Genomic DNA, 26,500 nt, shown 5'->3' on the forward strand with positions numbered 1-26,500 from the left:
CCAGGTCATGTCCATCTGTGGGGAGTTTGCATGTTCTCCCGGGCCTGCGTGGGTTTCCTCCGGGTACTCCGGTTTCCCCCCACATTCCAAAAACATGCATGGTAGGCTGATTGGCCACTAAATTGCCCCTAGGTATGGGTGTGAGTGTCAATGATTATCCGTCTCCTTGTGCCCTGAGATTGGCTGGCCACCGATTCAGGGTGTTCCCCGCCTTTGGCCTGGAGACAGCTGAGATTGGCTCCTGCACCCCCCAAGAGCCTAAAGAGGATAAAGCGGTTCACAAAATGAGATAAGATGAGATGAGATTTATTCTCACCCTCAGCCATGAAGCTCAAAACTGACTTCAGTTTCATTCCATTTCCACCAATCATTCTGCAGCCTAATTAGAGTCCATCTGTGGGTAATTTAGTTGACTTGGAATGACACACACCTGTATGTATGCTTCCACTGAAGACAGTGTATGCCAAAATGCGAACACCAAGCATAAAGTCCTAGGACTTCATATAAAAAAGGATTGTCTTAAAGCACAAATCTGGGGTAGAATACAGAAAAAAACTGCTGCTTTAAAGTTTACAGTGAGCACAGTGGCTTCCAGCACCCCTAAATGAAAGTTTGTAACTAAAGAAACTTTTTCTGGTTGGCTGTCTTAACTGAGCATTTGAGGGAGAAGGATATTAGTCAGGGAGATGACCAAAAAAACCTGATGGCCACTTTTCCAGTGGTCCTCTTTGGAAAGAACCTTGACAATCGTATCTTCAGCACTCCACCAATCAAGCCTGTATGGCCAGATGAAAACTACTCCTTAGTTGGAAGGAAAACATGGCAGCCTATCTGGAGTTTGCCAAAAAGCAAAGGAAAAAAAAATCCTGTCGAATGAAACCAAGGTTGAACTTTTTGGTGTAAATACCAGGCATTGTTAATGGAGGAAACCACGCACTGCTCAGCACCGGGTCTATAGCATCCCTGCAGTGAAGCTTGGTAGAGGAAACATCATGCTATAGGGATGTAGAGAAACATACTGAGTAAAAACCATTTACAGCAAGGGTGTCAGACTCGGGTTGGTTCGTGGGCCGCTTTAACGTCAACTTGATTTCACGTGGGCCGGACCATTTTAGATATAATATTTCGATTTTTTTTAATAAATGGATTAAAAGAACTGGATTAAAAGCCCTGAATATTCAGTTTTTTATAGCTCTAAAACAATGCTTATTTTGGCTTTTTATATATATTTTTAGATTTTACAAAATGATTTTTGAACTAAAAAGACAGAAAAAAAATATTAAAAAATTATAATTATTGATTCAAAAGGGGAAAAAACAGGAAATGTAATATATATCTATACTCTTCATTTTAATTTGATCCTAAAACAGAAAGTCGGCACTCATGATTTACTTTCCCGGGCCACACGAAATGATGCGGCGGGCCAGATTTGGCCCCCGGGCCACAACTTTGACACATGTAATCTACAGAGTGCTCTTGACCTCACTCACATTAGGGCGATGAATCATTTTTCAATGGCTGGAGCCAAGATCTTTACAGAGTGGTTCAGAACTACACTATCGATGTCCTGGAGTGTGCCAAAAAGAGTCCAGATTTGAATTCAATTGAATATCTTTGGAAAGATTTAAGGGTGGCTGTACACAGAGTTCTTCACATGAGATGTAGCTTGAAGTACTGCCAAGAACAATGGATGAAACTGCCGAAAGGTGTGCTACACTTTTGGCAACATGTTCAAAAAGATTTCAGGCTGTTATAGCTGCCAAATGTGGATCAACTGAGTCTTAAGAAAAAGCTGTGAATATTTATGTATACATTGGATTACTTCCACATTTTTAATAAATTTACAAAAAGTAAAAAAGTAACTTATTTCACATGGTCATAATGCAGAATGTAATTGTTATGCAAGCGATTAATAGAATTAATAATGAGTTTGTATCATGGTAAAAGGTGCAAATGGCAAAGCAATGTGAATATTTTCTGGATACACTGCATACGCAATAAAGCAGGGGTGCCTAACTCCAGTCTTCGAGGGCACCTACCCAGTCTGTTTTCAATGTCTCCCACCACCAACACAACTGAATCAAATCAGGATCAGCCAAGCTTCTGCCTTGCTGATAAGTTGATCATTTGATTCACATCTGGCAGTGGAGGGAAATATGAAAAATGGACTGGATAGGGGCCCTCAAGGACCAGAGTTGCACACCCCTGCTATAAAGTCCTAATAGTAGTTATGGTATTTGAAACTTTCATCGTAGGTGAATGTCCACTGTGAGAGATAATCTAAAAAGAAAAATCCAGAAATCACAATGTGTGTTGTTTTTCACCAGGTTAGCACATACTGCAGGAGGTGATTCTAGCTGATAGCCTGGTGTTCAAATACTTATTTGCAGCTGCATCACACAAATAAATTATTGAAAAAAAAAACACTACATTTGATTTCTGGATTATCTCTCTCAGTAGACATGCACCTATGATGAAATTTTCAGACCCCTCCATGATTTCTCCTTGGGAGAACTTGCAATATAGCAAGGGGGTTCTAATGCTGATAATACTAATATTGAACTGACTGTAAATCATGTTGATATAAAGATTACAAATTGATGGTCGGCCCGGTGGAGCGAGTGGTTAGTGCGTCGGCCTCGCAGCTCTGGGGTCCTGGGCAATGTTCCCTCTAAACTGTGCGCGTGCGCATTTGCGCACTACTCTCGTCTTCTCTGCGCACAGCAAATCATATGGAGCGCACAAAATAAAATCCCTTTTTTTTTTTTAGCTGTGAGGCCGACGCGCGAACCACTCATCCGCCGCGCCGCCCATTCATAGATATTAATCATTACATTTTATTATTACAAAATCATTTATGTGTAGTAGACATGCACCTGCTTATGGCAGGTGTGTTACTGGTGTGTGCCCATAGCGAGCAATGATGATGTTGCTCACACCGGTACTCAGTGTGCTCAGGGAGGTTGTCTTTCTGCCCAGACAAACAAAAAAGTAGAGGGAACATTGGTCCTGGGTTCAAATCCAGATCATGTCCCACCTGTGTGAGGTTTGCATGTTCTCCCTGTGCCTGTGTGGGTTTCCTCCGGGTACTGCGGTTTCCTCCCACATTCCAAAAACATGCATGGTTGGCTGATTGGACACTCTAAATTGCCCCTAGGTATGTGTGTGAGTGTGCATGGTTGTCTGTCTCCTTGTGCCCTGCGATCGGCTGGCCACCGATTCAGGGTGTCCCCCGCCTCTGGCCCGGAGAAAGCTGGGATTGGCTCCAGCACCCCCCGCGACCCTAATGCGGATAAAGCGGTTCAGAAAATGAGATGAGATATCTTTCCACTTACCAAAGTCAGCTAAAAAACAGGTGGAGAAAATCGCTAGTTAACTAAGATAATAAAAAATCCAATGTACATATAAATGTTAAAATATACGTCATATAGAGCGCAGATAGAACAGAATTGAAAATTCACATACATTTACTCAATTTACCTCCGCCAAGCATTTAAACGATGGTCGCCCGTCCTATTCGCGACTCTATAAACCAAGAAAAAACGTAAAATAGGTCCCAATGGGAGTGTTACAACTCTTTTTGCATGGCTTCGTTACGGACGTACCACGTGAGTCTCTTTGGGTTTTTATTTATTTATTTGTTTTTATCGTTCTATTCAGTTGTGCTTAATAAGTGTGTATGTTACGCAATTAAAAACGACGGCCTTCTAGTAAATCTTCCGCTGAGTAAAAGAAGTGAAAAAGTGCTCGGGCTAAGTTATCCAGTGAGATAAACTCGGAAAAGAATGATGCCAGAAGTCCGTGTGTTTTTCTGCCTTTAGTGAGCCTTTAGTAACATCAAAGCCTTGCAGAATGAAATAATGAAAAATGGAAACGAAATCAAACAAATGAACGGAAAGGTAAATCTGCGATTAAAACAAAACTGCTATTATGGCAATAGCCCCATGCAAAAGATTTGTTTCAGTCGGCGTCCACGGCGTACAAAATAATTCCATAACTCGCCTTTGAGTTTACAATCAAGCTGTAAACAACTGGAAATGTAAAACAAGGTACGTACGGGCGTTGTCTCTGTAGAATTTCATCAAGCATCAAAAGTCGTGCTGGGCCCAAGGGCACTGGCCTTGAAAGCTTGTGACCAGCAAAAGTTGGAGCATTAAATTAAAATTGTTGTGTTGTGACGTGTTTTGGCGAGGAATATATCACGTGACCAATGACACTTGAAGCTTCATTTTAAATCAATATGTGTATATCGGCTATATAGGCTCCAGCACCCCCAGGAAAAAGTTTTCTACAGTTTGGCCTATCATCCACACGCGTATTGTGTATTAAAAACAATGGTTTTAAAAATTATAGGCAAAGTAAAACTTTGTAATTTCAGCATTTGAAGATGTGATCATGTACATTAGGGGTGGTGAATACGTGGCTCTCTAGCCGCATGCAGCTCCTGCCCAAAAGGAATGCGGCTCTTTGCTTCTTATCATATTTTGTATATACTGTGGTTCTTTGCCTTGTTTCATGTTTCTCTTGTTTTTATTCTCCCTTAAAACACACTCAAATTCATCAGGTTCCATTAAAAACAAATAATAAATTATATTTTAAAAAATGTGGCCCAGCGGTTCAGTAATTAGAGCGACGGCCTCACAGCTCTGGGGTCCTGGGTTCAAATCCAGGTCACGACCCACCTGTGTGGAGTTTGCATGTTCTCCCCGGGCCTGCGTGGGTTTTCTCTTGGTTCTCTGGTTTGCTCCCACATTCCAAAAACATTCATGTTAGGCTGATTGGACACTCTAAATTGCCCCTAGGTATGAGTGTGAGTGTGAATGGTTGTCCGTCTCCTTGCACCCTGCGATCGGCTGGCCACCAGTTCAGGGTGTCCCCCCGCCTCTGGCCCGAAAGTCAGCTGGGATAGGCTCCAGCACCCCTCCGCGATCCTAATGGTGGACCGACCTGGATTTGAACCCTGTGAGACCGACGCGCTAACCACTCATCCGCCGGGCCGCCCAAGAAGAGTAAACGTCCAAATTATTTAAACTCGAAGAATAACAAGTGAATACTCGCAGAATGTGATGAATGAACGAATTACTGTCAATGTTAGCTAATGAGTTAAATTTGTTCCCAGTACCTGTAGGGCACAGAAAACACCAACTAATTCATAAATACAGTTCCAAAATCCCCCAAAATTTTGGTTGTTTGATATGGTTTTACAGACTAATTGCATAAATACTACGTGGAAATGTACTGAGAAAGCCAGCCATTCATACTGTATCTGAAAGCTGTTGCTTAGAGAATCACTTTCAGTTCTGCTACATTCATTTTCTTCCCAAAAGCCGTCACCATACTCAACTGGAGTTCTGCACCTAATCAAGACCAATCTTGTATATTGTACTTGCACTAAAACGGTACTCGGACGTTTCGTCGAAAGACGTTTGGTCCCCGGATGTTTGGTCCCCGGACGTTTGGTCGACCGGACGTTTGGTAGAACAGACGTTTGGTAGAACAGACGTTTGGTAGAACGGATGTTTGGTAGAACGGACGTTTGGTCGCCGGGTTCGCGAGTCCCGAGGTTTGGGTCACAAGACTTTCATTTGTTTAACCTTAACCTTATTCACTCAATGTTGAATAATAGTCATTAAATCCCTATTGACCCAATGTTAAAATCTATCAATTGCATGCGAACCCGTTCTACCAAATGTCCGTTCTACCAAACCCCCGTTCTACCAAACGTCCCTTCTACCAAACGTCTGGTCGACCATACGTCCGGGGACCAAACGTCCGGGGACCAAACGTCTTTCGACGAAACGTCCGGTCACGCCCTAGGACTACATAGGCTGCTAACCACTTTAGTCACTTTTTGTAGCTACTTATTTATTTGACCATTTGTGAACCGCTTCATCCTCATTAGGGTTGCAGGGGGGACTGGAGCCTATCCCAGCTGAGGCGGGGATACCCTGAATCGGTGACCAGCCGATTGATTGCAGGGCACAAGGAGACAGACAAACATACACACCCACACTCATACCTAGGGGCAATTTAGAGTGTCCAATCAGCCTACCATGCATGTTTTTGGCATGTGGGAGGAAACCGGGGTACCCGGAGGAAACCCGCGCAGGCCTGAGAGAACATGCAAACTCCACACAGGTGGGCATTACCTGGATTTGAACCCAGGACCCCAGAGCTGACTACTTGTTTATTACTTATTTATTGATTATTCATAATTATTGTTTATTGATTATTTATTTGGGTAGTCCATGGTGCAGCTTTAAATCTTTTTATACTTGTATAATGACAATAAAAGAATTCAATTCAATTCATTAATTGTCCACCGTAAAAGTAACTGGTCGCTGTTTTTAATCTCTTAGGGTTTAATTTTTAATGGGTCACTGTGACCAAATGTAAAAATAGTAAATAGTTGGCAAAATTTACAAAAGAGTGTGAGTTGTATTGCACTTGGGATAGTTTTAATGACTATAGCATGTAATTTTGTAATTTATTGAGCTAAAATTGACCTTTCTTGTATTGAATGTAATGAACTGGTGTAGCTAATATTTTGACCCGATGTTTTACAAAGGGAGTTTTGTTGAGTTCTTCTTAAGTCATTTACCCCATTAAATAAAATATTCTGCCTCAAGGCTTTTACCACAGAGTAAAAACAGCAAAATGTTTTTTTTTCCTAGATGTGGATTTTTTAAATGACTTTTAATGTTATTACCCATCTCTTATCCTTTTTAAACCACCTTTCATGGTTTGTTTAATGCACGCTGTCTTGCATGATTGTCCCTTTGAGGCACAAATTACATGTGGAAAAAAATAAATACAAAATCAGCATGTAATACACACATTCGTGCATGATGCACACAGCGAGTCAGCCGGTCTTTTTGAAGCATTATATGTGCATAGCAAGGTAGAAAAGAATGAGGCCTTTCCTGGCACTGGGGCCCATTGACCCTGCAAGCTGAACACCGAGTGATAAGGTTGTCGTTCTGGAGCATAACCATCCTCCCACCTCTTAATCTGCTCACGCTTCATGTGTGTGCGTGTTGTAATGTGGGAGGCAGAGAACGAACAATGAGCTCACTTTTCGTGGAGGTCAAGATTTTCCTTTTTAATTTTTTTTTCCACTCTCAGGCGATACATGCGCACAACTCGAAAATAAAACCCATTTGACCTTGTACCGCTCGGTATAGTCTACTACAAAGGGAAAGGCCATGATGTATGGCTGGAATGTCTGTGTTAAGGGCTAGTTTGTAAGGATGAAAATCAAGGAATGGAGTGACACTGAATGTCACTGACTCATGGGCTTCACTCACGAGGGGGATGCTCTATTTGGGACGGTTATTTTAAGATGAGTGTGCCTCAGTAGGTCGCAACAGCACCATTGGTGCATCCTACATTTAGGGACAGAGCCGGATTCAAAATTCTGTTTAAGTACAATGTACAGAACGATTATCAGGTCTAATGTGAGCGCTACCAATTCTTTTAACTCACCACTTGCTAGTGAAGGGAATAGTCGTCCAGTCAATTTGAATGGAATGTCTATCTTTGTGAAAAAAAAATACAAGCAAAGAGGTTGTTTTTAAACTTATGTCATCATTTCCGTGACAATACAATATAAAATCTTTTTCCAACAAGATGGTACCAGCCAACAAAATCTGCCAGAATTCTATTTTGATTGGATTTAAAGGCAATAGATCAGTTAACTAAGAAATTTTGTGCACTTTTAACTTTCAGTGCCATTGACAATGATATACACAACATGTTCTTTATATCCTGCTGTGGATTTGTGCAGAACCTCCAAAAAGCTGTCAAACAACCAATGTTCAGTGAACTCAATGCACAGCAATGTTGTGCATGTTTGGACATGCACGTTAATCCCGGAACACCCCAACAACATGTTTGTTTTCACATAAACTGCTGTTTCACTCCACGCTGTTTGACCAGTAAAAAAACAAAAACTAACGAAAAACAAAAACAAATTCCCAGTGTATCCCATATTTCTACTTGAAATTATACATGAATATTGTTTGGAACTTAAAATGATTGGGACACCCTCAGGTCACTACTGCAACACCCTCATGTTTAAAACTGGTTTGTTCAGTAACGGTACATCCCAGTGGACAAAAGCTGTCCTTTATTTAACTACGGCAGATAAGGTATGCTAAAGTTAAAAGTTGCCTAATCAAACACTGTAACTTGGACATGTAATATTAGTGGAGAATAAAAACTTACCTGTTTTTCAGTCATGGGCAGTTCTTCCCCAAAACAGCATTTTGGATGACGGTTGCTAAAGATGATGAAGATTTTGGTGTGTTTTCTAGTGCCCCTCTCACCTCCTGTCAACAGCAAACTATGGTTTTATCAGTCCATCCAGTGAACACTCACATTCCTCCATAAAGTCGCTTTAGTTCTCTCTGCCCGCCCCTTCTTTACAGTGTGTCTTTGTAGCCTCCCCCCTGAATTCCCATCTCACTCCGCTCCGTCACTCATCATCCAAACACAGCTCGACTAAATCCTCCTCCAGCAGAGCCTTCGCCTTCTCTTCTGGTCTCTTTCCACGTGGGGCTTTTTAGGCACAAACCTAACCAGCCCAACTGGAAATTTAGTCGACAACTGAAAAAGGCTCAGGTCAGAATTGAAAATATCGTAATTGGACTGGGTGTACTGCATAAAAATGTAAGCATGTACGGCAAAAAAAACAGTTGGAATTGAAAAGCTCTGTAATCATAGCCTTTTAGATGTGGATATATCTGCGATATGTATCCAATGCCTCCTCAAATATTTTTTAAAGACCAAACTAAAATCTTTAGTGCATTCATGTAAAATGAATGATGAAATTATATATGAATAATAAATTCTAAACAAAATACCAGTACCTGATATGTATATTCCTATAGGGAAGTCTTAAAATATTGGCACCCATGTTAAAGGGACACAAGATTATTGGTGACTCTTTAAGGGGGGAACAAAAGAATAGTAGAACATGAAAATTTGTTTTTTTGAATACAGATGGGTAATGGGGTGAATAATTAAATAATAATCAATAAATAATCACGGAGCTCCACTGTGCAGAACTCATATTTAAATTGCAATCCTGTTATATATATATATATATATACATATATATATATATATATATATATATATATATATATATATACATATATATATATATATATATATATATATATATATATATATATATATATATATATATATATACATATATATATATATATATATATATATATATATGTATATGTATATGTATATGTATATATATGTATATGTATGTATATATATATATATATATGTATATGTATGTATGTATATATATATATATATATATATATATATATATATATATATATATATATATACCGTATTTTCACGACTATTCGGCGCATTGTATTTTAAGCCGTAGTGTCAGTAACGAGTGCTATTTCTGTATTTTAGACACACAAAGCACGCACCGTTTCATTACACGCATATATATTATATATGGATGAACATCGAAACGCAATAGCGCTGGCTACCGTAAGCAGCCTATTTCCGGGTTCCGGTGCGCAGTGACTGCTGGGAAATATAGTTCTTGCACGCTACACCCACACGCTAAAAACATGTTTTAAAAAGACAACGGAAGCAAAACTGAGTTCGGTTGTACTTTATTTAGACACTTTACAACTCACTCACGTCATCATCAACCACGAATCCCTCAAAGTCCTCATTTTCTGTGTCCGAATTAAACAATTGCCCAAACGAGCCTTCCAAAAAGCCGGGTCCCCTCTCTTCGGTCTCAGAGTCACCGTCATTTCCATCAATCCATTCACAAATCGTAGCGTAAGAAGCCCGGCGCTGCCTGCCACTTTTCGTGAAGCCAGGCATGGCATATATGTATTATTTATGGATGATTATCGAACCGTAATAGCGCTGTCTACGAAAGCAGCCACAGACGCTATTTCCGGTGCGCAGTGACTGCTGGGATAAATAGTCCCTTTGTCAATACACCCAGGTTGACGGCTGTGATAACTTTGCACTAATAATATCAATATACTACAACGGCGAACACACTAATTTGGTGTTACATGTACCAAATGCACGCTACACCCGCACGCTAAAAACACGTTTTTAAAAAGGCAACGGAAGCAAGACTGAGTTCGGTTGTACTTTATTTAGCCATTTTACACAGAGAGAATTTCAGACTTTTATATGCGCCTTATAGTCGTGAAAATACGGTGTATATATATATATACGTATATCTTTATATATGTATATACACACACTGTGTATATTTCCTTTTAACCTCTTTGAAGTTAGACTTTAGAGTTCTTTATGCTTGCAAGCCTGCATGTTTTCTGAACCTGGCTGCTTTGGATTCTCCGGCTTTTGATGTCCATTCTGTCCTCCATAATTCAACACCAGAAAATGTAATTAGTCAAAACAACATGTTTTTCATGCTCCTGCATTGCAAGTTATATCATCATATCCAAAATGGCAGCGCAATACATACAGTGAATCAATGGAGCTTTCATATTTTTTTAAAATTTTGTTTTAAGCTTATCCATGGAAAACAATCACGCTTTTACTGCTATAATTAGCTTGGTTTGCTTGTTGATAGTACAAATTTATATATAAAGGACTTACCTTGGCATGAAGTAAATTACAAATCTATTTACTCCCTTTATGCTTGATTTATTTAATGTCTGCATGCACAAGTTGAAAAAAGTAAATCATTTCCCAACATTATAATGATTGTGTAATAGTATCAGAAATGTCAGACTTTTCTCCTTTTCAATCAGGAACTATTTAGAATGAGCAGGATGTAGTTCTTTGTGACATTTGCGTGCGATTGACAATAATAAGGTAAGACGAGATTGGCTGTGCCACGGTGTTTACTTACCAAGCTCATGGGAATGAATTCCATTGGAATATCTTGGGCGGAAAATGATTTGAAACGTGACTACATCCTCTTTTTTCTTTGTGTGCCCGTCATTCGCCTGCATGCCTGCATTTCTGTCTTGTTTATGTCACCTCTTTTGAACTGTCTATCCTCTTCAGCGGTCTTCCCTCCTCGATTCCCACTGCTAATCTTTCTCCGTAAAACGCTGCACACAGACTCTTGCATTGCAATTAGAAGTATCAAAGTTTGACTGCTGTCACGCCGTGAATATCAAGTTTGGAATTAGTCATATTTTCTGCCTGAAAAGTTTTCGTTTTGCTCTTGGTGGGTCTTTGCTGTCTTGACACGTTCGGGGTAATTGTTGCAGACTTACTTCTATAATTGAACTCTGCCAATTTGCCTTTAAAATTACACACAGCGTTTTTTTTCTATTCTTGGTAGGCTTGAGCCTTAAAATTTGCAGTCACGAATATAGTGACAGTAAAGTGTGAATGTATGCTAATTGACTATAGCATTTGGTTCCTCTAGATGGGGGGCAACCATGGGTTCTGGAGCTCCCTGGAGCTTTTTCAAAAATGTTTGAAAATGGGGGAGAGAAATATAGTTTTTGCTTTAATATGGTTTCAGTAGGAGGACAAACTAGACACAAACATTCTTAACGTTTTCCAAAGCTGTAAGAATCAGTAGATTAATTTTTAAAGTTCAACAAACCTGACACAATGTTTCTATCAGCAGGCCGGGATTCTAGGCAGGTCGCTGTTGTAAACAAACCGGCAACTCTGTGATGGGCCATGTAACCCAAGGGGAAAAGAGTAAATAATTGAGGAAAACGGAGAATTCAATTTCTCTTGGAACACATCATTTAAACCCATTGCCAATGTGGAAGGATTGCCTGAATGTTCGCTTTGTCGCGAAAAGTTATCAAATAACAAAAAAAGTCATGTGGAAAGACATTTTCAAGTAACGCATACTAAATTTGCAGCCGAGTACCCAGTTGGAAAGGAGTGCAAAACTTTGATTGCACTACTTCTGGAGAAATTAGAGGAGTGCAAAAAAGATTTTAGAAGTGAATTTCATCTCCAAACTCCACCACTATTATTCTCAGATGGTGAAAAGGCATGTTATGCATGTTCCATCTTGTTGATTTGTCGAATACTCAAATCATTGCATTCATTGCATTTATTTAATTTCATCAAAGCAATGAAACATTATTCATTAATACTGTTATGCAATTTAACTTGAGGCGGCATCATACAACACCTGTCACGTCACGTTTCATTCTGTACAGAATGTACTGCAGGGAAAATAAACATTAAATCATGAATGCTCATGATGTATTAGTAGCCAACTTAGTCATTTTGATAGTGGGCTAATGTATATCGATACAGCATGTCTTCTTTCTGATCTGCTTTATCCTCACTAGGGCCTCGTGGGGTGCTGGAGCCTATCCGAGCTGACTTCGAGCCAGTGGCGGGGGACACCCTCAATTGGTGGCCAGCCAATCTTAGGCCACAAGGAGACAAACAACCATTCACACTCACACTCATACCTAGGGTCAATTTAGTGTCCAATCAGCCTACCATCCATCTTTGGAATGTGGGAGGAAACCGGAGTACCCGGAGAAAACCCATGCAGGCCCGGGTAGAACATGCAAACTCCACACAGGTGGACCAACTTGGATTTGAACCCAGGACCCCAGAACTCCGAGGTTGACCCACTAACCATTCAGCCGCCGGGCCTCCTCGATAGAGCATGTGTTACCTTCATTATAAGGCTTTTCAATATTTTGCGGGTTCATACATATATATTTTTTCATCCAATATAGCTCTTTAAACATTTTGGGTTGCCAACCCTTGACCTAGATCACGGTTGTCCAAAACAGTCCTCCACCATAATTGGGTGCATTTTTTTAAAATTCCATCTGATGAAGAGGATATATTTTCACCAATCTGCTGTCTTAAAAGTATAATCAGTTGATTGCAGTCTGGTGCAGCTGGTTTCCAAAGAAATCTCATTGGTTAAACTGTATTTGCTGGACCATTTGAAACAAAAACCTGCACCCGCTACAGCCCTTTGTGGAAAAGTTTGGACACCCCTGACACCTTTCGGTTGTTTTTAAGACAGTCTCTTTAAAATGGCAATTTTTAATGATTTTGACTTATCTTTCAAGGTGCAGAGGTACTCTCTCCTTTACACTCTACCATTTACTAGACTTCAACATATTACTGAGATCACTCTGGGTGTTAAATATGTGCATTGGAATAATTGCTTATTTAAAAATCAGTCATTTTCTGCAGTTTTTGATTGCCTCTTGTTGCACAAATCTGTTTTCAAAACAGCATGCATACAACATGAGTGTGTGTTTGCTTTTTGTAACGTCCAGATCTGGTAGGAAGGTACTTCAATGTGGCCTATATTTAATTGCATGTTCTGCAAATGCTTTGACTGCACTGCAATTCCTCCTAGCTTTAAAAGCGTGCCTCATAATGGAGAATAAGACATTATTACATGAGCAGGAGTATATATAACTCTCCTTTACAGCAATAGACATCCAATGCAGTTTGGCAATCTCTGCTAGACCGTCCTAATCAAAATAGATTGGACGTCTACTCATGTCAGTGTCAGCCAGTAAGAGAGTGGTAATGAATTGCAGATTTTCATGGAATTTTCTGTCAAAGTAACTCATTCAGAACATGTCAATTTTCCTTGGTCCAGTCTTGTATCTCATCAAGTATGCGCTCACAGCCAAATGATCAATATCTCACTGAGTAGAAGAATCATGCATAATGTTGCATAATTTTGTTGAACCAGCTGGCCCAAGAAATTTCCCCCCTCAGTACACATCCACTCTCATTTGCAGTTGTAAATCGATCCTACACTAAAACAATTCTGCCTTTAATCATTAAAGTTAGCTTGTTGATAACGCTGCAAAATAATTTACTTTAGCTTACCTTGATTTTATACTAATAAATCATCACATAATGTCTGATGATGACTAATGTCACATTAAGATCTCATCTCATTTTCTGAACCGCTTTATCCTCATTAGGGTCACGGGGGGTGCTGGAGCCTATCCCAACTGATTCCATGCCAGAGGCAGGGGATACCTTAGATCGGTGGCCAGTCGATCGCAGGGCACAAGGAGACGGATAACCATGCCCACTCACACTCATACCTAGGGGCAATTTAGAGTGTCCAATCAGCCTACCATGCATGTTTTTTTGGAATATGGGAGGAAACCGGCATACCCAGAGGAAACCCACACAGGCCCGGGGAGAACATGCAAACTCCACACAGATGAACATGACCTGGATTTGAACCCAGGACCCCAGAGTTGTGAGGCCGACGCACTAACCACTCGCTCCACCGGGCCGCCCACATTAAGATCTGTGTACAATATAATTTTGGACCCACCATTCACTGACTATTGATACCATTGCTGTGTATCTAATGTTATAATAAGCTTTGCTTGTAGCTAAGATTAGCTATGAGGACATCTAAAACGCTGTAAAATTATTTGAGTATTTTATTTTGTTTTCAGCACTTTAGAACTACATGAGTTGTTTAATGTCACTTTCACTAACCACATTAATATTCATTACTATTTACTGTGTGTTTGTCATGATAGCACTTTGAACTAATCTGGTATTTATCATTGTCGCTCTCTGAGGTATTTAGTTTGACTAAGTGCCATACAAATAACTATGACTTGACTTGACTCACCAAGTTGGCCTTTTCCCCGCTTATACCAAAAGAGTTATTAAACTAAACATGATAATTATCAGTAAAGACGTGGTATTTCCCAAGGCAGTGTTTTCATGAGCATCTATTTCTCTATCTAAAAATTCGGATGTCTTTGTGAGAGAACTTCACACTGTTAATCGGTAGTAATGAGTGAAAAGCGAGCCTTTGCGCCAACAAAAATGCTTCTCTTTAGAGTCATAAACAGGTAGCAGTGACATTGATGCCCCAGTTTAATTACTTGCAACTACTCCCTGGTGCTTCCTCCAGCTCTCTAAAAGCACTGGTACCAGTGTTCGACGACTCTTTATTTCAACTGTATTTTTGGGCAATGTTCAGCTTTCCGTAGCGAGAATCACTCAGATGCTGTTGAAACAAAAAGTATGTATTGGTGCGATAAAGGTATGGCTGTGCTAACAAGCTCAACGGCCTTCAGTAATCCTCACTTCACTGTTGCTCCTTTAGATCTAAAGCGTTTTTCCCCCCCACTTCCTTTTCAGTCAATGCTGAGAGCTCAGGCATGAATTTTCATGTTCACCCAAGACGGATTTTGGGCCCACTGAGATTATACGGCACAAGTTGGATTAAGATGAATGCATTATGTCGGGTGTGTCAAACATTGTTTGCCAACTATGACTGGCATGATTTATTGGCACATGACAAATTGTCAAATTAACTATTTAGATAATCAATTAACCATTTAGAGGTTTTTTGAGCCTATTAATAGCATCTTATTTGTGTTTGTTGTTGTTTTATTATTTTTCATTGGGGGAAAAAAGGGTGAAGATTTTATATACATACATTTTAGTTTTTAACTTGAAAAGGGAAAAAAACAGAAAATCTTTTTCATCAAATTTCATTTTTATTTATTATTGTATTACACTTTCAATAAAAAAGGTAAAACAGGATTTAGTTTTTTATCAGTCTATTTTGTTAGGTAATTCATTTTTTAAATTACCATAAAAACATTTTTATTTATTACATATTTTTTTCATTTTATAATTTATTTGCGCTACACACTAAATGATGTGAGATGAGGTGTCATTTTGAGTGAGAAAAGCTTGTGGAAGTGGCCCAGAGACGGCTTTCGGTGTGCTGAGGTTGAAATCCCTTAAGACTTTACTGATTGGGTTAACTTTTGTCTGTCACTACCACAGAGGACACACATGGCCGGATGATGCATGGCTGCTGTCTCCACAAAGGGACACTAGGCAGGGACTTGCACACTGCAGAGACCTTCTGTTAGGCTGCCACGACAGGTATGGAACTGCATTCCTGGGAGTACATATGCAATAGCACATAACATAGGAAGAGGCATTCACCTTCTTGTTAGACTTCTAAAGAAACTTGTTTTGCTGTGGGCACTTTCTACATTTGTGCTCTGACAATAATAGTACTCATTACAACCCATTTTTTTTATTAGAAAATTGCAAAGTACAACACAAAATGTAAATGTTACATGTGGATACACTAATTAACACTACACTTTAAATTTCAGAGTATTGAACTGTATGGATTAACGAATATTGCATCGTTGATAGAAGCTACATCATTTTGCAAACCAAATATTGAAATATTATAGCTCGCGTTATGATTCCCCCCTGCCAAGGTCAAACTGCAAACAAATGCTGAATATAAATTGTAGGCTATTTGTCCAAACACACTATGGCATGCGATGTTTTCTGAAATCCTGAAGAATAAAGTAGTAGATAGTAGTAGTACTTTGTGGATTAAATTGTGCTCTTTGGAAGTCAAGACAAAGATGAGACCAAGATCCTAAAACAATATTTTAAAAATACTTATTAGAAAATGTTAATGTGCAAATGGTAAATTTCTTAAACTTCTGATAACAGAGAAAATAATGTTTAAACTTGAGTGCTGCCATTTTTTTTATACCCACTCACACCAACTTTGAGCACAAATACATGTGATAATGTTATTGTTGACCTGATGAGGAAATGTGGGCAATCTAGAATACTCACATTTGATTGGCTGAAATAATACCTGGGTTGATAGCTGGCTTCCACCAGTTGCAATAGCCATTTCCTAGAAATCCTGTCTTTTATTTGTTTTTCTCTACTAATCCACATCAGAATAATTAAATGGTTGTTTTTCAATTTATTGAACATGATTCTTTCCAGTGGATGCACATAATAATGGTGTTGTCTTTTCCATTCAAGGTTTCAGTCACTTTTAAAGGTTGTCGAATGCTGGTTACACAAGAAAACAATTATATTTGTGTGTTACGAAGTGGTTTTACTTAAAATCTTCAATCATGAAGTAGAAGTGTTTGTCCTGAGAGAAAAATCCAAAGGCCTCCCTCTTTGAGACAGACACAAAAACAAAAACTCTCAACATTTGGGAGAGTTATAATTAAAACCCCAAGATTAGCAAAAAAATTCAACGATCAAGTGCAAACTAAAATTGTGGAGAACTGTTGTAATACCTGGGCAATTCATTGAGAAGGACTCTGGATTCACTAGTTGCATTTTGGCATGAGTTCACTTGTTGCTATTGGCTGGTCACCAATCATCGTTCTCATCCCACAGTGAAATGAGAACCAAATTACTCGATTTTATCTGGATTTATATCCAAATCAAATTGTTCTATTAACTGCCATTGACCCTGCCAGCCCCTCCCAGTCCAAACGCATCAGTCGTCTGTCGTCGCCAGTGGTGGCCAACGAGCTCTTTTGTTGCAGTCCTATTGTAAAGTAGTAGCATTCTTATTTGACTCCAATTTTTGGCTCCTCTCCCCACCTCTGTCAGGCACACAGATGCTCTCACTTCAAAGCAGCGATGGCTGTCTCTCTCTGTGCAGAGCCAATTTGCTTGCTCTAAGTTGCTTCTCACTGCCAGCATATAAATAAGGCTGGCAGCAAGTGGTCAGGGAGAGCAGCAAGAGCCTGTCAGATCGCATAAGGACAATGGAGTCGTCGGCCTGGCCAACAGTAACACCTCGTCAAGTACAAAAGACATTGATGTTGATGGGACCTGTAGACTGATAGGAACATAAACATTTGGCTTGTAGTTGTAGTATTGATTCAACGCGCTCGAATCCAGTAAGCCGCAGTTTGATGAGGCTCCCGTTCGTCAACATACGAGGATTGTCTTCAATGATATAAGAGGATTAGGCCTGCTTTTACTTAATGCACAGATGTGATTATCAATTCTCATCTTGACCCCTCCAAGACGTCTTTGATTGCACCCCCCAGCTACTGTTTCACCCTCGTTTTACCTTTCAAACTGGATTTTCCTTATAATCCTATTAAAGTCACGCAGTTAATAGAGGAAGTGGTGAGTGGATGATTTGAGTTTTTGATGTGGAAGTGCACGGGCATGGAGCGCCAAAGTCACCCTGATCTCGCCGCCTTGTCCTCCAGGTGTTGTCTGTCTCGCCGCGTGCGTGATGTAAATTAGACAAATAAAGCCATTCATCTCACCACGTGGTTGGCACATCAGAGGCTAACAACAGATAACTGCTTTGAGGAGTCTTAACATCTGTTAATAGGGATTATATGGGGTGCAGCCGAGTTATAAAGTGTAGTGTGGATGGAATACAACGTAAACATCTCTCTCTGCCTTGCTGGGGCACAGTCAGGCAATGATGATCTTATTAGTTTCTGCTCAAAATGATTTGTTCACTGTTACAACTTGGATGTACTAGCATTTTCAACAAGTGCACCTGTTTGAATATTGATGAGGTCCGTAATCCACAAGTTATTATGTTCCGAAGAGGCCATGTTGGTAAAAAATGACTATGATATAATTAAGCCGGTGCGAGCGCTATGGCAACAGGCTAAACAAATGTGTTAATACCCGCTAAGCTAATTAAAACTCAACCTCTGCTGCACTAATGCACTTAAAAAGATAAAAAATAAAACACCAGCTCGTGGCTGCCCTGGTATTTTACCCATCTTCTAATTCCTTCATCGAACATGGTCATGAGCTGCTTCCATAAGATAACCTCACTCTCTCTCCACATGACCCCCTTTTTCTTTTACCTCTCACTCTCCACTTACCCACATGCAGTTTTTGTCTGTGTGAACATGTCCAATGGGCTTTGGATAATTAGAATATTGCTAAATCCCTTGACAAACATGCAGATGAGTTGCACCAGGGCTTCACAAGGGGGCACTGTTTACATTTCTATCACCCAACTCCCCAGTTCCTCTATGTATTTTTCTATAAAATATCTTATTGATCAATTCACACATGCAATGAAATAATGTTATTTCTGATAGGTAGGGGGACGGTATTAACAGCAGCCCCCCAGACCCCTCCCCTAGGTTACAATTAGCTGAGCAATGACACTGGGGGCCCCAGCTCCATTGTGCTAGAAGGGTAGACGGGTTCCTGTTAATTTCCTAGCTCTGGAGCGAAGCTGTCATTATCTGTGGATGGGCATCTACAGTGGATAATAACTCTGGGAAAAGAGAAGATTTCAAACTGTGCTGAAAATATTGGTTTCATGAAAATCACTTCATCATAGTCGTTCCTTTTAAAAAAACAAAAAACAAATATCAAATGTCCAGGTGTGATCGCAACCAACTGGTAGCAAAACAATTAATAAACAAAAGCACCCTTCTATTAAACGTGTCTGTCACATCTATATTAGTTATTCATTGTAAATGTCATTACTAAAATGAGCTAGCTGGCTGTGGAGACTAGATAATTGTGTGTTATTTGATTGTAGCACTAGGAAGAAAACAAGCGTGGACACAAACACTGTGCTGATAAGTTGGAATGGTGCACAAATGCGACTTGTCTCACTCATCGTTGACTTGATAATAGTAATTACTTTCTGTGCATCTTCTTTGGATGTGCATTGCTTGTTTAAAATGTCCTGGGTTAAAAAAAACATGGCTCGGCCCAACTCAAAAACTGAAAGTATCGACTTATCAGTAGATGCATGTTGATGCTGGCACTTCACATTTTTGGGATGTGAGGTAAACGAGAGGAATCATATTCATTTGTCAGTCTTTTTCTCGTTCACTGAAACCTAATTTTACAGGCATAATGGTAGTTCCACATGTGCCTTGGGTGTGAGCATCAATGCGGCAATCAGTTTTCAGTTTTTCTTCTAGGGTCAAAGGTTCTATTGGATTCAGTATCAGGAGTCATCCCACTTCATGAAGCATGAAAAAGATTCGAATTTTCCTTTTTTTTGTCCTTTTCACATACTCTGAACCCATGGTGCCCCAATCTAGTAATTCACTGCTATTGAAGGCGATAGACATCCATTCCATTTGAACTGGGAGGGCTGCCTGAGGATCGTATTCTAATGGAATAGATGTCGATCACTGCCACTTGTGAGTGAAAAATGTATGTAATGTATGAGACACCTTTCGTGCATAAAAGAGGTGCTATATAAATAGGTCAAAACGATCATATGGATCCGTGCTTGCAACACTCCCTCACATATCAAGCTGAATGGACGCCTTTTATATTTGTGAGAAATCCTTAGCTTTAGGCTCATTTTATGAAGATTGATTTAATGTACAGTAGAAATTACATGGCATTTCCTGACTTGATCAAGCTGTACAAATATTGTACATAAATGCATGCATTTGTTCTCATTTATGACAACACTTTGACCGTAACTGTGGAATAAACAGCAAATTTGTGATCATCGACCCTTTATTATGCACAAGAAATGAATCATTGTCGAGGGATCCAATGCAAGCAATTTTCATTTATTAATTTAAATAAAAAATATTTCAGTGACGAGCCCTCTGTTGACTTGTAAAGATTTGTGAGTGACACTACTACAACATTAAACAATCAAAATGCAACTGAAAGTACTACCAAAATCTCGCCAAAGGCTAATTCGAGTCGAGCAGTGTCCTTTATTTTGAATTCGATCCAGTTCGCTAGATCAATATCTATCTATCGATTGATCAATTTATTGATCTACTCACTCCATCAGAATAAAATTATGGAATGGGACATTTTACTGGGCAAGTCATTAATTACTGTCAACATTGATTGGACTTCTAGCGTCATCAGTCAACAATGACTGCCCTGAAAAGGGTTAAACTAATGATGCAGTGTGCATGCAAACCCGAAATGAGCTAAACGGCATCCTACCGAAAAGAGCATGATAATAGATTTGGTTCAAAACACAGACATGCACTCTGTTTCCTCTTTCGCAGCCTCAGTGGTTATTGACCCAGGTGGGCTCGTGATGAAGGAGGCCCATCTTGTAAAATGCATTACACCCTAATGAGATTATCCCATAAACAGATAAAAGTTCAATAAAAGAAGATCATTTCTTCCTAGTTCAAGAATAAGCAGATGACAGGGCTGATTTGTTTCTGCTGCTGGTGTAGCTTAACAGAAGCCAGGCCATTCACAGATAAGTGAGCCTGCGAGGGCGAGGCGGTCTGGTCTGGTCTAATGCTCATACACGAACATCAGTAGTTTACAACTGAGTGCTGTAGGGTGTGCGCACAAGGAATTGAAGAGGTGCAACACATGAGAGCCTCTCTGCTGTTTCCCCGGGGTCTCGGTTCCGTCAGCATTTATGCACAGACCCCCCGGAACAGCCTTTTTGATCACCAGAGCCAGCACTTGTTTTCTTAATTTTAACTTTAACATGTGCGTTTCATACAAATTATGTTGCAATCATGTTGCAATTGTGATGCTATCATAATGAAATGTTCACACCTGCGCAATGAAAAAAAATTAGAGCTGTTAAAATGATACCATTCCAAAAGTAATTCTAAGTTCTTCAAAATAGTATTTAAAATAGTATATACTTGTCTTGCCATTGATGGTGATAGACGCCTAACCCAAGTGCATTCGTGATCCACAATAACAAGTCTGACTGCGTCATTTAAAAAAAATACGTATTTTTTATCTCAATTGAGAATAGTGTCAATTCACACATGTCTCTAGTTTAAAGTTAAAAAAAGAAGAAATTAAACCTTTTTACATTAAACTTAATATCCCTACAATGTTAAACCATTTAGTTTATATATTTAAAAATGTGTTACGTCATTATGGGGCGGTGCGAGTGGTTAGTGTGTCGGCCTCACAGCTCTGGGGTCCTGGGTTCAAATCCAGGGTCAGTCCAACTGTGTGGAGTTTGCATGTTCTCCCCGGGCCTGTGTGGGTTTCCTCCCGCATTCCAAAAACATGGAATGGAGGCTGATTGCACACTCTAAATTGCCCCTACGTATGGGTGTGAGTGTGACTGGTTGTCCGTCTCCTTGTGCCCTGCGATCGGCTGGCCACCGGTTCAGGGTGTCCCCTGCCTCTGGTCCGAAGTCAGCTGGGATAGGCTCCAGCACTCCCCCTATTGAGGAAAAAGTGCTTCAGAAAATGAGATGAGATGATATGATACGTCATTATGAAGTATTTCACTTTGAGATGTGTTGCTGTATTTTGTGCAGACGCAAAGGTCGCTGTGTCTTTTTTCCCCATTTCTTTTTGGTGTTATTTGATGAGCGGTTACATTTTTGACAGCAGTCACAATGGTTGAATTGCCACTTTTCAACATCTCATGTATGCGTTATTTCATTTTGTAGCATCTATGTTGCTTTACAAGTTCTTTATGTTTCAGGTAGTATTTATATTTTCATTTGACCTTTTTCCCCATGCGGACAATTGACATTCGCTACTAATCAAAAAGTGTGTGCGATAACATAAAAACATCTAATAGTAACAAACCCATTTCAATTCACATAATTGGACATCTAGTATCGTCAATGACACTGAGAGACCTAATTTTAAAAGGCATTGAGAATATCCTTTCTAAAATCCAAAAATCGACATCCATTTAAACATGCCATAGAAATTTTGATGATTATTAAATCTTTCAACATTTTGATTCTATATGCCCCAGATGCATATTAAAATATTAACATTTCAAATTATATGTCACATTTTACAATCTCAGCAAATTACCTATAATGTCTTTTAAAAGGGAGTTTAACTTGTGTTTTAAAAGAGGCCTGGAGCAGTACTCACATGTGGCAAGCAGATACGAAGTGAAAAATGAGAGAAGACAGTTAGTGAGAATGAATATTAGATTGAATTTAAAGCTCCGTCACACAGAGCATGTCGCTGTCATTTGAATACACTACTTTGTGATTTTTAGATTTTCATACCTTACTCCCCCCACATTTTTCTCTTTAGTTCCATTCCGTCTTGAGTCGCTTCATGTAGCCCAGGGGTCTCGAACTCAATTTACCTGGGGGCCGCTAGAGGCCGAGTCTGGGTGAGACTGGGCCGCATCAGGATTTCCACAAGAAAAGCACTGATAAAACTTTCCAACGTTATCAAATATCTTTATTTTTTAACAAAAAATAATGAATTAAATAAATTAACTTAAAGATGAATAAAAAATAAATCAATCAGTAATATAAAACCAAATAATACTAATGAGCATACAGTAGATATACACTGGCTGGCTAAGTAGAGAAAATGAATTATTTTTATTCCGTTTCAAATGTCTGTATTAACAGCTCTTTAACCTTTAACTTTCTGAACTTGAATGGAACATTGAACATGAAATATTCTGAACACGGCTTCTTTTGCCTACTCCTTGCTGCTAGAGACCTGGCAGCGCTTCTTCTCACATAGTCACATTTGGCTTGAGGGAGGAAGCAGTGGAGACCCTCAGTAGAGCTTGAAGATGCTCATCAGTAAGTCTGGACCTGTACTTGGACTTATTGAAGTTCAAGGTGGAGAAGAGCTTCTCACACAAGTATGTGCTCCCAAAAAGGCACATGGTCCGCTTGAACCTTCGGGAAAGTTCAGGGAAGCTGGGGGTCAACTCTCTCAAAAATTGCCCAAGCTTGTCTGCTTCTCCACTCACCTCCCTGAACTTGGCTTTGAGTGCAGAGTTGCACTGCAGGTCAATGAGCTCCATTTGAAGCTCAGGAGGGGCATCTTGCACATCAAAGGAGAAGGGGTCCGCAAAAATTTGAAATGTGGCTTTGTGTGTCTTGAAGTCTGCAAATCTGTGATCAAATTCCTCCTGTAGCTTCGAAATGGCCTCAACATACTTCTCACCACTGAATGGTGTGCCTGCATCCACGAGAGCCTTGCATGCTGGGAAATGGCAAAGGTTTGTCTGAGAGAGCTGGGCTTTCCATAACACAAGTTTAGTGCAGAATGCTCTCACGTTGTCATAGGCAGCACTGACAAGTTGCCCCTGGCCTTGTAACTTCTTGTTCAGTACATTAAGCTCATGTGTGATATCAACAAGAAAAGCCAAGTCCATGAGCCATTTGGGATCACTTAGCACAGGATCAATCAACTCACAAACGGCGTAGCTAGCTTTGACTGCTGCATTACTGTCTTTGGTAGCCTTCTTGAAGAGATCCTGTTGCCTCAGAAGACGTGTTTTAAGACTGGCAACCTGGTTGGCTCTCTCATCTCCCTGGTATTTTTCGTACTCCTCAGCATGTCTCATAGTACAATTACGTTTCAAATTGTATTCCTTGTGCACCGCAACTTTTTCAGTGTAAATGAGACACGTCGGGGTGCCCCTGTGTTCAACAAAGAAATATTGCACTCCCCACTTTTCTTGAAACTGTCTGTGCTCATCACCGACCTTTCTCTTCACGGCAGGCTTTGAAGAGACATCTCTGGGGCTCTGTAATATGTTTTTCCACTTGGAATGAGTCTCGGGTTGATCTTTCACATTCAGTCGCACGGGTTTGTGGCGCATGTGCACTTTCGCTCTCCGTTTCAATCGCGGAGATGGCTACAGACACTGACACAGGCTGGATCACGGATCATAGCGCCTCATTCAGTTCTATGCTGAGAGCAGCGGAGGAGTGTGCGCGCCGAGCGGAGGGATCGGCCTCACGGCTTCTCCTCCGCCCAGCTGATTGGAGGAATGAATGAGTGAGTGACCGAGGCACTGGACAGCCCGGCCGATGTCCCGCCCTCCAGAGCCGTATACCTCACCGTGATTGGTTCATTCAGCTCCGAACCAAAGTTCCCTCTAATTTTTTGTTGGTCTGAGCAGAAAGACAACCTCCCTGAGCGCACTGAGTACCAGTGTGAGCGACATCATCGGTACTCGGATGATTCGCCTAAAGACGTTTCGCCGACGGACGTTTGACAGACGGGCAGGTCGCCGAATGGACGTTCCACCGAACGTTCATTCGGCCGAACGGAGGTTTCGCCGAAACGGGATTCGAACGCTCGCCCCGCCGGATCGTGTGTGTACAAGTTTTTCAACCTCGGCCCGCGGGCCATATACGGCCCGTTAGGATTTTTAATCCGGCCCGCCGCCGGTGTTGTCCAAATTATAGTAAAAATCAATGTTCGTCTACCATCAATGGCAGTCCGGGAATAAGCACTCTTGGGCAGGCAGATGTAGCAGAACCGAGCCGTAAAATGACAGCAATCGGGTCAAATCCATCCTAAAACAGCATTTAATGATTAAATACAAATACTGGATGATATCGCGATGGAGGCAAAAAAACGTCTATAGACGTCCATTCGCCAAACGGCTCAAAATGCTCTCAAATTCGGTCAAATCCAGCTGAAAACAGCGTTTAATGATTAAATACAAATACTAGTATTTGTATTTAATCATTAAACTAACAAACACTAGTACGACCTGTCCGTCTGTCAAACGTCCGTCGGCGAAACGTCTTTAGGCGAATCATCCGGTCACGACATCATCATTGCTCGCTATCGGCACACCAGTATCACACCTGCCACAAGCAGGTGCATGTCAATGTTCCCTCTAATTTTTCATGTAAAACATGCTGTAAAACAAGAAAAACATGAGTGGACAGAGCTACTGCCACTGGCTGCCACTTAAACGGCGCCATCATGGGGAAAGGGGTAAAAAAAAAAAAAAAAAAAAAAAAAAAAAAAAAAAAAAAAAAAAATTAAAAAAAAAAAAATCGATCTTTCATATTAAGACGGGGGCCGCAAATTATCGTCCCGCGGGCCGCAGTTGGCCCGCGGGCCGCATGTTTGAGACCCCTGATGTAGCCTATCAATGGCGTGTCCCAGCTGTCTGAAGATGAAAGAAGATAGCCAAAAGAAACAACACTTTTTAATCCATAACTCAAATAGTATATACACAGTGCTCCATCCTACATGGGCAATATATTCCCTTTTGTGCATGATGCTTATAGGCATCGAGAGGCTATTTAGCTTTAAAATGAATAGTTGAGGGCAGAAATCCGACTAGGATTTGGGTGTTTGAAGGCCAAGCCCTTTGATTGTTTGCTCCTCAAAGTACTGTCGTCGAAACGCTTAAACTTTAAAAGATGGAGCCTTAATCCAAGCCTCTCGTCAGACCTTTAAAAGCAAACTCCCATTAAAAAAAGCTCTCCTGTTGATAGCAAGCATTTGGCCTCCTTCAGAACCAATCAAGTTTGTCCATTACCGTCTTATTAGCTTCCTCCATTAGTTGCAACTGTCATTTCACTCAACATACTTGACCTCATCAATTAATCATATTTTCCATGACATGTTCACTCCCCTCCATGTGTTTCCTTTCCAACTCACAGATATTTCCGCTGATTTCTTTTTGATAACATGCACTCATCATGATGTGGAGCTAGACACCCAAGAAGGCGCGAGTAATCATTTGTGATAAATGCATCACTTGGTGATGTGCACTACATTGTGCGTTCACTTTTAATGAAGAGCTATCTCTCATGTATAGTCATCTATATTATTTTATGATGTTGTGTATGCTGTTGGTTTTCTTCTCAATGTTGTTTATTGTTTTTCTCAACACGCACTTTAATGTAAATAATTCTATCATGGCTTGGCCAGATACTGCTTAACACATTGGCTACCATTGGCGAATCTATTTGTCCAAATGAATTGGACATCTTCTACCATTAGATTCATTTGAATTCACAACAGAAAATTGATT

The 26,500-nt window shown here is 40.2% G+C and overlaps 1 protein-coding gene across 5 annotated transcripts in view; it reads right to left on the bottom strand.

Annotated features, from left to right (window-relative positions):
• Nucleotides 1-26,500, bottom strand: part of lzts1 (leucine zipper, putative tumor suppressor 1) — a 195,198-nt gene that overhangs the window by 20,156 nt on the left and 148,542 nt on the right. For 2 of the 5 annotated variants that reach the window (XM_077600309.1, XM_077600304.1), the window contains exon 1: nucleotides 8,227-8,723. In XM_077600309.1, the coding sequence (XP_077456435.1) occupies nucleotides 8,227-8,241 (15 nt within the window). In that variant the 5' untranslated portion in view covers nucleotides 8,242-8,723. Of the gene's footprint in view, nucleotides 1-8,226; nucleotides 8,908-26,500 lie in introns of those variants that run through there. The other 3 variants (XM_077600305.1, XM_077600307.1, XM_077600306.1) reach the window with 3 other exon arrangements.

Source organism: Stigmatopora argus, chromosome 5 (genome assembly GCF_051989625.1).
Source record: "Stigmatopora argus isolate UIUO_Sarg chromosome 5, RoL_Sarg_1.0, whole genome shotgun sequence".
Classification (NCBI taxonomy): domain Eukaryota; kingdom Metazoa; phylum Chordata; class Actinopteri; order Syngnathiformes; family Syngnathidae; genus Stigmatopora; species Stigmatopora argus.